Below are 13,892 nucleotides of genomic sequence, written 5' to 3' on the forward strand. Positions count from 1 at the left end.
GGCACAGCAACGCGCATCCAACTTTTTTGTTCTTCTCTTTCAACTGCTCCAAAACTTTCAGGGGGGAGAGTGAGCAAGGAAGGGAGAGAGAGAGAGAGAGAGAGAGAGATTTTCTCTCTGACAAACTAACGAGTCTGAATGCCACGAGTGCATCTGAAGGCAAACTGGTGGGCTGATATAAACTGTCTGGAGGAGCAACACGAAACTGAAGAGGTGAGTGTGGGAGAGGAAGAAAGACGGGAATAAGTACATGAGACAGGTGTATGGTATGAGGGAAGTGGGGCAGACAATAAAAAACACAAAAACACGTACAAGAACAGCAAGGGAGGAGGGAGGGCTTGTTGTTTTTTAGCTTTTTAATGAGTCCGTGCCCTCGTGTGTTCCTTTCCAGTCTCTGTCTCAACCTATTTCTGTCACTTTGCTTCGGAAAACATGCAAATTAGTGTAAACATTTGTGATCTGACAGTGATAACAGTTTTTTTTCACTGTTATTGAACTTTATGTTAGATTTGTTCATGGGGTACGCTTGCTTCAGATACTCTCAAAATGCAAAAAAAGGAAATGCTATTTAAAGAAGGAATCTCCCTGTAGGCAACAACGTACTGGTACACTGTACAATATTATAATGCTTGCAATATGATTATGTCATGGAAAAAGCCTTTACATTAGCTGTAGATCTCTATTGCTGTTATTTAGGCACAGATTGAAGAAAGCTCCTTATTGTTAATAATATACTGATTTGTTGTGCAATATAATAGAGCTTGCATTATGACAAATGCCCTAATCCCTTTGATATTTTATTGATCTGCATGTAGGTAATATCTAAACTTGAAAAATTCATTTGAATTTGAATCATTTGACTCAACTTTCCCACAGCTGTGATTTCGAACATCTTAATCAGCCCTACAGAGAGTCACATTAGCGGATCATGATACAGAGGGAGGAAGTTGTGTCGGCGCGGGATGAGTTCAGCTACACCCACATCCCCACCCTGGACCGAATAAGTGGGGGTGGGACGCTGAGCCGGAGGATGGAGCGAGAGAGGGACAGTTACACGGTGGACGTGAGAGCCAGTGACTTGGAGCTGGACCGGGCTGAGCCACTGCACCCCTGCTTCAGCTACAGAGCCTGGCTTTACAGCGTCCTCATAGGGGTGAGAGCTTTGAATTGAAAGATTTTTAGGCAACCCAAAATGGTTCTTTTACAGCATCGCCACCTCTTGGCATCTTTACTTGTAAGAGGACGGGGTCCTGGACAGCTACCTTCCTGGGTCCACTGACTAATCAACCTCTTCGCAAGTCCCTGATTGGTTGGATCAGATGTATTAGAGTTAAGAAAGGGGCGGGGCAGCTTGTTCCATACAGGCAGAGACTAAATTTTGCAGAAAGGCAGCTCTCCAGCACCAGGACTCTTTAAACCAGGGCTGTTCAACTCAGGTCCTGGAAGGCCAAATCCCTACAAAGATTATAGTGCTCTCCTTCACCTAACACTATGAAGAAGAATGCTAAATTCTGCAGAGCTGTGACCCTCCACGAATGGGGTCTGACAACTCTTAAAGTCTTAAAGGGACAGTTTGGTGAAATGTCATATTTACACCATTTTGCTCTTATCCCAAATGTAGTCAGTCAGTGAAACACATTTGCTTCTTAGCTTTTGCACTGGAGCTGCAAGGCTAATATAATTAACCAGTAATAGAAGCTCATAACCCACCAATGAGCATTGTGTAAATTGCACATCTAAATTATTATACAAGTGTCTCAAATTGTATTAAGTTATTAAGTAACCTACACCAACCTATGTGATTTCTGACACTGATGTTCTGCCATATATGAAAAAATTCAGGCCTCATATATATGAAATTCAGGCCTCAGGATGGCTACTACTACTGTTTTTAGCTATGAAACATGGCAATTTTTTTAGATAATATAATATTATGTAATACCCTGACATTGTGAAGTAAATGTGTGATGATTTAGGCATACAGTTTACACAATGCCAATCATCAATAAAGCTTTAATGACTTTTCAGTCACATTAGCTTCGTAGCTCCATTGTAAAACCTAGTAAACAAACTTTAGACACCAAAAATGTCTTGACAGATTGATTCTGTTTGCAGTACAGGAAAATTGACCTAACCATGGTCTGCCCAATTTTTTTCCATACCAATGGCAAAAATCCCACTCAGCCTAATGGGAAATTGTAGTGCACAATTCAGTTTTTGTCAAAACATCTAAATTTAAAATGCATGACTAATTTAATAGAAAAGATTTACATCACGTAGCGTGAAAGACTCTGTTAAGGTTTTAAACATTTTGTAACTGTGCTAATGTCAGCATGGTTGCAAATTCTACCTCATTGCTTTCAATTTGCTAGTTAGATTAAAACAAGAGCCATAACATTTTCCTTCTGTATCATGATATATTTCCACTTTGATGGAAATATAGCACCATGTTTTATTTCATTTGATAATATGTGGAGGTGGAAGGAAAGTGAATTGAAATATGATATTGTTTTTTGATGTAGTTTTCCCCACAGCACTGGTACATGGTGAAGCAGACAAAAATAAGAAGACATTTCAGAGGCAGACAAAAGTCATTGCAGTTTGATTGAAGATTACAGAAAGATTTTTGTCTTTTAAATGTATTATTACATGGTGCGTTGTATTATTATGCGTTGTGTTTAATATGACCAGGAACAGTAGCCAATAAGATAAATAAGTGTTTTTTAAACATATATAAGGTTGACTTTAAGTCTAATAACTGAATAATAATCTTAGGACTCAAGGGGTTAATACTTTCTCTCAATATATGTTTGTGTCTGTGGGTATAATTCTCAGTGTAGTCTCCTGATCACAGCTGGCTTCTCTCTCTACTTGGGAAATGTGTTTCCTGCTGCGATGGACTACCTGCGCTGTGCGGCTGGTTCGGTGAGTGTGTATGTAATAAGCAGCAGAACCAAACCAAATTCACCCTGCTTTCTGTAAATAACTCTGCAGTCAGAACTGCTCAGCACTCTATCTCCTGCTCTCCTCGCTAGTCCCTGCTTGCACTGTTCTTCAGTTTGGTTGGTTGTTTCTTTGTTTTCCAGAGCATCCCAGCTGCAGTGGTGAGCTTTGCTATCGCCACAAACTGGCGGGTTGCAGTAAGTATATGAGCATCACTGTGCACGATATGACGTTAATTTAGCACTCTTGAATGCACTCTTGACAAGGGTTCTTTGGTAAAGGGAAGAACCATGAGTTCCGTATAGAACCACTTCATGCTTAAATGGTTCTTTTTATGGTGAAATGGTTCTTCAGGTTGATGGAGAATGTGTTGTATATGGCTCTTTATAGAATTGTTTTGAAAATGGTTCTGTGTAACATCTTCTACTGTGTCAAGCTTGTAAAATAGAACCATTCCTTTTACTAAAGAACCTCTGAAGAACCATCTGCTTTAAGAGTGTGTGATCTTCCTTCAGATGTTTTGTTTAACACATGAGTTACTTGGTGCAAAAATAATATCTTGTAGGTGTCAGATTTTCAGCTGGTGTTTGTTTCTACATTCGCTGTGACCACAACATGCCTGGTGTGGTTTGGCTGCAAGCTGGTTCTCAGCCCCTCAGCCATCAATGTGAGCATGTCGCCATGTCACATTCACCAAGATGACAGCTTTCACTGAAAAACTGAAGTATTGTGATATGTTGTTTCTATAATGTGTACACATACCTATTTATACACATCTTCAGCAGATACACTCTATGTCCAAAAGTTTGTAGACACCTACTCACCTAGCATTTCTTTTGAAATCAAGGTTATTAATAACGTGTTTGCTCCCCTTTTCTACAGTAACCACCTCTAGATGTTGGAGCGATGTTGTGTGAAAATTTGATTCCTTCAGCCACAAGAGCATTAGTGAGGTTAGGTAATGATTTTGTCCTGATTAGACAAGCTGGGTGTGCACACAACTGAATATGAGTGTCAGAAATGAGTGCACTTTGAAGTAGCTGAATTCACTAATTAGATGGGGTGTCTGGATACTTTTGGCATATAGTGTATATCCAATACACTGGGACAGTAACAGTTTCTGTCTTCCTGGCCAGATCAACTTTAACTTAATCCTGCTCATTCTCCTGGAGGTCCTCATGGCCAGCACTGTCATCCTTTCAGCTCGCTCTGTAGAAGACTGCTGCAGCCACAGCAAGGTTTGTGTGTGTGCATGTTTATCTGTTTACGCATTTGTAGTCATGGCTTGATTTTTCTTACAAAACCTACAGGACAAAACCCTTTTTACTGTTACAGATGTTAAGGTTATACATCACTGTGCAAAGGTTTTAGGTTCGTGAGAAATTTAGAACTGAAAATATGTGTATCTGGGCAGTAAACATTTATTTGTTCAGAAAAAATAATATTAGAATGAATACATTAATATATATACATTAAAATAAGTATTCACTTAACATACGGCAATGTATTCATTTAAGCCTTTCCAAAGATCCCCACTTAGCAAACCAGTATTAATTATACTTATCCTCCACTACCTTTTCTTGGCTAGTCAGTCTTAAAGAGTTATATTAAAGGTGCTGGTGAAAAAATTTGAAGCACCTTTGAAGTCATCATTTAAAACACAAAAAACATCTGGAGTCCACTTAATTTTAAACCAAGTTCCAGCATTGGTGATAAAAGGAGACAGCAGATATTGGACCATCCTAAACATAGTTTTCCCAATTTTAGAGTAGATAAAATTCTGACAAATATCATCAGCATATCAGATAATATACATGAAATTATAACAACACAAATGCACCCATTCCTCGAGCCCCAATGATGGCAGCAAGAGTCGTCAAAAAGGCAGGGCCCAATCCCTGACCGAAGACGAAACCCTGCAAGGAAGTAGTGGACAGCACTGTTCCGCAGCGAGTCCGCTATACTACACCACACATTTGATCCAGGTAGACAGCATAAGGGCCCATAGGACTACACAGTAGACAAGTTTATTTAAGAATTTTTTGAAAAATCTGAATCTTTCACTATTTTTATAATATTATGCTATAATCCTCATCACTACTCCACCTTATTTGTTTGTTTATATGAGATGAGGCAAAGCAGAAACAAAGCTCCCACCATAACTTTAACACCAGAAAGATTCTGGCTTTCTGTCACTCCAGCATCATTCACTCGATTTCGCTCGCTCAGATCTGAGTCTTAATTCTATGAACTTGTTACTGTGTCGGTGAGCTGAAATGTACCTGTGTGGTTGTATGCATCTGTTTTACTTCTCACCAGGCTAATGTTAGCCTCTGACACACAAAAACAAAAACCTGCTCAGATTTGAGTCTTTTTACCCTAAACTTATATCAGTGATGCTTCAGTGAGCCAAGATGAACCTGCGTGGTTGTGCGAAACTAACGCTAGCGTCAAGTGCCAATGGGAATATTGAAGCAAAAGTAACTTAAGCTAACAGCTACACACACAAAAACAAGTTGAACCTTTATTCTCAAAAGCTGGAATGAACCTGTGCTGTGGACTGTGACGCTATAGCATGCTAATGTACTGCAGCAGAATACGACCTGGTACTAGAACAGTCCTACACATCACATGTGAGAATTTATTAGATAGATGTGGAATATAAATTTGGTGTTGTTATATTTTTAAATACCAACATCATTGATTGTTTAGTGAACAGACTACTGAACATTTCTTTCTTTCTCTTTCTGCATTTTCCTAATGGTACTCTTCTTTCTTCAGCCAGTGTATGATGGCCCTGTGGCTGTGACCTCTGTTTCATTCCCTACACGTCTTCTCAAGGCCTATGCTGTGAGTCACCCACCAATGAGAGAGAGAGAGAGAGAGAGAGAGGGAGAAAGGGAGAGAGAGACTGGCCCAGTGCAGACAGTCTGATGCTATGTGATCTGAACTGTAATCTAAAGTGCTCATCAGAGTCTGCAGCTTCTGCTGAGTGCGATAGCATACGCAGGTTCAGCAGCTGAAACCAGGGCAGCAACTGAAACACTAAAAATGATACACACTGAGAAGTCAAGCACTTAACAGTGCCCTTATTCCACTTTCGCATGGACTGCAAGGTCATTAGAAAGCTGCAGTGATCAGTACTGCTTTTCAGATTTAAAGGGAAATTCCCTGTTTTTTTTTTTTTTTTAGAATTTCTGTTTCTGTGTCATTTAGTTGTTGTCACTAAGAGTGGCATCAGGCAGCACTTTCACAACTATTTCAAGTAATTGGTTTTGTGATATAGCTTTTTGAGGCATTAAACTCTTCAGACCTAAAGATATCTGGTTCCTATCCCCACCACTGTGAATAATTCTGATTTAGAAAGTTTCTGTAATACAGAACGTTTCACAATAAACCACCCTGAACAACTCTGTTCGCATCTTAACCACTGAAAAACACAGTAAGTTGGAAAAATCTATCCTAACTGTGCCATATGCACAGTTTTTCACTGCCTTACTTTTGGTATTGATCTGGCATGTTCTGATCTGCAGGTGATCGAGGTGATCGTTGGTATTTCGGCAGTATTTGGAGGTATTATTGCTCTGAACATGGATGCTCTGCTGCCAGGACCTTACCTCTCTGTCACGTTCTTCTGGATTCTAGTGGCTGTGAGTACAAAATGTATTAATATTGATTAATAAATCATAGCATTAATAAATCAATGTTAATTCTCCTGTTTCTTTCTCACAGAACACAAAGTACCAACATAAGGATCAGATTGCTTATATGTTCTATACAGGCTTATGAAAGCATCTAGAACTGTCACAATTCCTCAATTAATTTGGATGATTATTATTAAAAAATGTTTCAAATATATATACCCTTACATTTTGTAAAATATATATACATATATACTTTTTGAAGAATCAGCAATAATTAGTTGGCAGTGTGTGTGATCATAATGCATTTTTAAAATTCTGTCTGATAGACAAAACCAAACTTATTTCAAAAAGCTGTACATACTGCATTATTGTTAAGTCAATACTAATATTATACCAATACTAATTATACCATACTAATAAATACTAAAATGATTGATTGCATAAGTTAGAATGTTTGAATATTTGCATATTTGAGTACATATTTGATGTCTGTTCCATTGATTGTTGTCAGTTATGTCTGCGTGATAAACTTTTCAAAAGTTATGAAGGCTAGAAGGCAGCCATGCACACAGCAGGCTATAAGATTTAATACAGCACAGTGATAGTAAGATGCTGAGTGGGGTCACGGTCGCTGATCACTCTGGTGAAGGTAGCCTGTAGCCAAGATTCCTTTTTTCTGTTTTTTTTTTCCTGTGGGGATGGAAGTTGGGGGTATTATTCAAATACTTTTCGAATAATGACTTAAAAATACAAATATTAAATCTGACTGCAATGCCCCAATCCTAAGAGCATCACAGCTATAATGGCATCTCATGATCTGTTTCTGTCTTAAATATTCCTGTGTTTGCCTTCTAGTGTTTCCCCAGTGCCATAGCCAGCCATGTGGTGTCAGAATACCCAAGCAAGTGCCTGGTGAGTCATCTCAACTGCCAGAGTTAAACCAGGGCAGACAAATGCCCCAGTGGGAACGCACCATTCTCATTACTTTAGTTTATTTTTCTGTCCGCTCAACAGGGAGATGCTATAGGGACTTGCTCTTCTATTTCTGCTGTATCTGTTTCTCTATGTGTCCCTCTCTTTGCTGCAGGTGGAGATGTTAATTGCCATCAGCAGTGTGACCTCGCCCCTGCTGTTCTCTGCCTCAGGCTTCTTGTCCAGCAGTGTGCTAAGTTTTATTGAGATCTTCCTGCATGAGGTGCCTATTGAAAAGGTAAGTCAGTTTCAAAGTAGGTCTCCAAACATCAGTGATTAATGTGTATTTTTGTGAAAAAAAAACAGCACCAGGCATCACATTCATTACATCTTAATAATTAATCAGCACCAGAAAGCGTGTTCACTGACAAAAAAATCTTCAGCAGAACTTTTGAAAAATATGAGTTAAATGTACTCAGTAGTGCCAGCAAAGGATGGACACAGGTAATTCACTTTTTTACCAGAATTATGTTAAGTGGAAAAACAACCATGTGCTGAAGTCTTTACACTAATTAACAGTTTGGTCAGACATCAAATAAAAAAATATGATGTGGTGTCGATGGTTACCGCTGTACCTGTAACAGAGCATGTGGTGTGTGTGTGTGTGTGTAGCAGTCGTATGATATCCTGTTGCTGATCTTGATGGCGCTGCTGCTAGCACAGGCTGGCCTGACTCTTGCCACTGTAGTGCACTGTGCCTCCTACAAGAGCCAGCTGCGCATGGGAGCAAGAGAATGGGATGACAGTCTGCAACAGGGGTCAAGGCAGTGCGAGGTAAGAACACACACCCACACACACACTTGTTTTTGTTAGAACATGAGGTCATACATGTCTCATGTGTATTATATATAAGTAATTACACATAAGCAAAAATTTCTAAGCCTTACTCTAAAACCTCACTCTAATCTTAACATCTTTTACCCATTTTTATTGAAAGGTTTCAGAGCTATACAGTACTGTGCAAAAGTTAGAGACCACCCTTTCATTTCTTTCGAGCTAAAATGGCCATTAAAGACTTACTGATGCTTCTTTTTTTACTTTTTTGTCAGACAAAACCAGAAAACATATTTATCAGAAAATTACACAGAAGCATTGACAATTAAATATAATATCAGTTTGTTTTGTATGAGCCTTGTCCACCCTTTTGGTTTTGTGACACACTCTTAAAAAAGATGGCTTTTCAAGGGTTCTTAGCAAAGAGAATGTTTCTACATAGAACCATGAACACTCCAAATGATTCTTTGCATGGTGAAATGGTAATTCAGACTGATGAAGAATGTGTTGTATATGGTTCTATATAGAACCTTTTTTAAATGTTTTTATAGCACCAAAAAGGGGACATCTGTAGTTACTTAACATCATAAAAACAGAAAAACCCTTTTTTGATACTATGTAGAATGGTTCTATACATATACACTACTCACAAAAGTTAGGGATATTTGGCTTTTGGCTGAAATTTCAGGATGAGCCTAAAATGCAGTCTAACCTTTACAGGTGAACTGAATGTGACCTTCTCTAAACTTTTGAATGCACATGTCCAACTGTTCAGTGTTTCATTAGTTTTTGCACAACTTGCTGTTCTCTAACAAGGAGCTTAACGGCAAGGTGGTGGTGTGCGGCAGTGTGGGCAGGTGTGTCTAGTCAATAGAGAACTGCTCTAAACTTTGTGAATGTTACAGTGACAATCTTCATGGATGACAATGCTCCAGCTGATCGAGGCCATTCTTTAGGCCATTAGGGAATGTCATTAAGGAATGGCTGCTGGAGACTGGGGTACTTCAAATGGAGTGGCCTGCACTTTCTCCAGACCTGAATCCCATAGAAAACCTATGGGATCAGCTGAGTCGCTGTGTAGAGGCTCGTAACTCTGTACAGCAGACCCTCAATGACCTGAGGGCCACTCTTCAAGAAGAGTGGGATGCCATGCCTCAGCAGACAATGAACTGACTTTTGAACAGCATGAGGCTTCGTTGTCAGCTCAAAGGCACATGACAAGTTCCATCCATCCATCCATCCATCCATGACAAGTTATTAAGATAATTGGGATATACCCATTACTGTTGTTGGCTTTTGTTTTAATAAATTGTTTGAGATGAGGAAATCACCATTGCATGCTTCTAGTTAAGTGTATATATATAACTTTCTGCCTGAGGTGAGGTCTTCCTGCATATACAACATATTTTCCCTCAATCTGAAGAACTGTTTCATGATGCAAAAAGCCACTGTTTTACTAAAGAACCCTTGAAGAACCATCTTATTTAAGAGTGCAGCTTCCATTCATTTGAAGAGTCTTGTGAAGTGTATCAGGCTTGATAAAATGTTATATATGATATTGATATGATATTGGGCTTTAATATACATCAGCTGTTTGCTGTCTGAAAGTACTATCAAAAGGCTCCATGTGTTTCAGTGGAGCTCTGGCTGAAAAAGGCTCTATGTGTGTCGATGGAGCCTGAGCAAGGGGGCCCTAGTTTTAGGTCCCAGGAGAGAGTTGGGCCTCTCTCTCTTTCTAGAAGCTGAGGCCATAATAACAAAAACCAGATGTAAGCCATACCATAAGATATTGTCACGTGCTAATGTATGGATTTTGCGTTGTGTGTACGTAAATTTTGCTTTAAAAAGATGAAGCATCTCGGACTTTGGGGAGATTCCACATTGGCTCCTGGGTATCTGCAACATCGGCTTTAAGCGCTATCTTTTAATTTGAAATAAAGTTGTTCATGTTTAAATCCAGATAGTGTCTACAGAGCTTTCGTCATCCCACCTACACAATTTAGAATAAACAACACTTGCTTTCAGCTTTTCAAAAAAAATGGATATTTTTCACCACCTCCAAAGTTCAGTCTTAGCAGTTGGTTGAATTTCTGTATCTTCTGACCCAAGCAATCTCGACATAGACTAATGAATTTAAACCAATGAGTCCATCAAACATCACTCCACATCTCAGATACCTGTTTTTGGCAATCTAGCGCATATTTCTCTCTTTTATCTGTTTCATTTTCTCAGTACACCTGTGAAACACCTATAGATTTTGTTCACATCTGACACAAGGTGGAACATGATTTTCCCCTGACCTTTAAAGATGAAAGCTTTAAATGCTTTAAATTATCTGACTGTAACCGTTTTAGTGGTCTCCCAGGCCTTGCATGCTTGTTAGAAGTCTCATTTTTGGTATCGTTTAATTTCTTTTAACGACATTTATTTTAACGAATTTCTTTTCTTTTGTTAGTTTTTAAATTCTAGCTGGTTCAATTTTTTGGGAGGACACACCTGTAACTCATTTGTTTTTAAGATTGGAAAGATGGAAGAGTGAAAAAACTGACATTAGGATTGGCAAAAATAAAAAATGGACAAATTAAATGTACACAGATGAGATATTATACTGTGTTGGATGCTTTTGTGTAATAATGTATAAAATATGTTTCCTGTTATATTTCTCACCCTGAAAATGTTGTACTTAATGGCTGTTTTGACCTTTTCTTTTATTCCCCTGAAAACGTACCAAAACACATATGAACACGTGTTCACATAACATGCACAGCTGCAGCCCCAGAACATAAGCATGTGTGCACAGAATGATATAGTCACAGCCATACACTTGAGTCACTGATTTCTCAAATGAATCACACGTTGCATGACCGAGAGATTCAGAACAGAGGACAGAAAGTGTCTCAGGCAAGTGTGACCGAGGGTGGCCGTAACTGTAGATAGGATAATAATGTATAGTGTGACATAAACAGGGCACTGCCTACAGCCAAGGCCTCACTACCATAAGCACAAACATGGCATGACTCAGTTGAGCTTTAAGGGAAGAATCCTCTCCTGCAGAAACTGTACATATGAAGCAGCACACACTCACTGATGGGAGCATTTTTGATTGACACAATAAATGCTACACACTGACATACACACATGACAGCTCCCTTTTCCTCTTCTTTCTTTCTCCTTCCTAGCAACAGGGCTCCAATGGCACACTGCGAGATTTTGACAAAGAGAAGGCCTGGAAGGCGGTTGTGGTCCAAATGGCCAAATAAGCACATTCCCAGAAACAGAGAGGAAGAAAAAAGAGAGAGAAACAGATGTGTGTGGAGGAGGACATGAAAGGTGGGCGTAAAGGAGGGAAGAATGAACAAACAAATGTTGCAGATAATTAAAGTGGACGATAAGAAAGGGCTCAAAAGAGGGAAAAGGTCATTGAAGGCCACTGGAGGTCTATGATGTTGTCACTGTGTTGTAGTCAGGAGAGTTACTGACATTTATCCAGGAGATTCAATCATGAAACCTACATCTGTATTGAATGTCACCTGACACTTCTGATAAACATGTACTGTGTGTCTGATTTTAACAATTTAATAGAATGAATGTGTTTCTCAGAAAATGACTCAGCACAATGAATCTGTCTGTGGTGATGCTTCATGTAAAGAGATAATGTTCATATGTACAGCAAGGTTGTGTAAGAAATGTGAGTGAACGTAACGCTGGCATAATAATCTGTAATCTTTATGCTGCGCACACTGCGTACGGAATATATCAACAAGGTAGATTAAGACATGAAATCTTGAATAGTGCTTCTGATGCCATATCACATGCAGGTAAATGTCATTTACAAAAGCACAAAACATATTTTCTACTACATACTCATATTACACTGAGTTTAGATATGTGAAAGCTTTATGTTCTTGTCTGAAGTTTTTTTAGATAAATAAAAACATTATATTACAGTCATGTGTGTGCAAATCTACTTACTGGGTTTCAGTGGTTCTGACATTTAGGAACATTTTTCACTAACAGTAGTAGCTAATTTAATGACTTGCTGTAGCTTAATGTGTGTTGTGCTGGGATGAGAGAGCAGTGTGCACTAAGGAAAAAAGGATAACCTACACACCTAAAAAAAGATGGTCCTTTGAGGATTGTTTTGTACAGAAAACGGTTCTATACAAAACCATGAATATTCAAACAACCTTCTGAATGATTAATGGGTTCTTTACATCAAGAAAGGGTTCTTAAGACTGAGTTCTTCAAATTGAAGAGATATTTAAGTGTGTCAAGCCTGGCATCATAATGATGACAGTGTACTTTTTGGTGAAATATAGAACCCTTTACAAAAATGTTCTATACAGAACCATACACAACACATTCTCCATCAATCTGAAGAACCCTTTCCCAATGTATGCATGGGTCTATATAGAACCATTTTCTTTAAAGACCTCTTGAAAAGACATCTTTTTAAAAGTGTATAGTAATTGAACAGTGCCACAACTTGTTATGGTGGATCCCTCCACCACTCCAACATGAACTAGTCTAGTTTAATTCTGTGGCATTTGTATCTGCACTACCCTCTTTATACATCATTTTCCCCAACTGGTGGGATCATAAGTGTTTGGAAAGTTGGCTGTGCAGTTGCATTTTGCACAATGTAATAACATATTCATCCACAAGAGAGCTCAGAAGGTCTAAAGTTGATTCAGAATTGAGGCATTAGCATCTTGTCTCTCAACATGAGGACCAAACAAGCGTTCATGTCAGTACAGCAGGCCATCATGAGGCTGACAAAACTGAATAAATTAATCAGTGACAAAGCCAAAACAAGAAGTCTGTCAGCATCACCTGTTTTGTTCATTGCTAAGAAGCAAGAATTCATGGGTGAACTATGCAGGTCAAACAACCTGGCAGACATAGAGGGGGCAGTCGTAGGCTGGAGGTTAGGGAACCGGCCCTGTGACCGGAAGGTTGCCGGTTTGATCCCCATCACTGACAATCCATGACTGAGGTGCCTTGAGCAAGACACCTAACCCCCAATTCCTCCCCGGGCGCTGTGGATAGGGCTGCCCACCTCTCCGGACAAGTGTGCTCACTGCTCCCTAGTGCCACCTCAGAGCCCAGACTTCAGCTTCATAAACTACACCAGAACAGAAGGTGTGAGGACAAAATGCAAATTTCTTTGAAAAACTCAAACTAAGTCTCTCAAACAGAGTAGAATATGTATTAAAGGCAAAGAGAGGCAACATTAAATACTGAAAAATGTATATAGTTCTTGTGTCTTCTGTGTAATTTTCTGTTAAATATGTTTTCTGCTTTTTTCTCCTGATGCTGAAAAATTAATAACTTGCACTTAATGGAAATGAAATCAATAAAGTGTGGTCTCTGGCTTTTGCACAGAACTGCAGATGTGTCAAAGACTACCATAAAGAGAAGCATGACGTTAGAGGGTTTCATACCACAAGTACATTCAAGATCAGAAAGAACAGATTTGCAGGTGTTTAAAAAAGACTTATGAACAGATGAGACAAAGATTAAAGGATATCAGTGATGAAAGGAGGAAAACGTGGAGGA

General features: G+C 39.0%; 1 protein-coding gene across 3 annotated transcripts; it reads left to right on the plus strand.

Moving 5' to 3' along the window:
• The first annotated feature begins 59 nt into the window (after positions 1–59).
• mlc1 (modulator of VRAC current 1) lies at positions 60–12,280 on the plus strand. Of its 3 annotated transcripts, none has more exons than XM_017693557.2 (12): positions 60–213; positions 877–1,153; positions 2,836–2,925; positions 3,087–3,140; positions 3,509–3,610; positions 4,080–4,181; positions 5,725–5,793; positions 6,477–6,593; positions 7,443–7,499; positions 7,675–7,797; positions 8,172–8,333; positions 11,513–12,280. In XM_017693557.2, exons 2-12 carry the CDS (start codon positions 929–931, stop codon positions 11,591–11,593), a joined length of 1,182 nt encoding a protein of 393 aa, XP_017549046.1. In that variant the 5' UTR covers positions 60–213; positions 877–928; the 3' UTR covers positions 11,594–12,280. The 3 variants fall into 3 exon arrangements, with proteins under 3 accessions (XP_017549046.1, XP_017549213.1, XP_017549125.1); XM_017693724.2 differs by having other exon boundaries at positions 11,519–12,280; XM_017693636.2 differs by having other exon boundaries at positions 109–213; positions 902–1,153.
• The last annotated feature ends 1,612 nt before the right edge of the window (positions 12,281–13,892 follow it).

This window comes from Pygocentrus nattereri, chromosome 7 (assembly GCF_015220715.1).
Source record: "Pygocentrus nattereri isolate fPygNat1 chromosome 7, fPygNat1.pri, whole genome shotgun sequence".
NCBI lineage: Eukaryota > Metazoa > Chordata > Actinopteri > Characiformes > Serrasalmidae > Pygocentrus > Pygocentrus nattereri.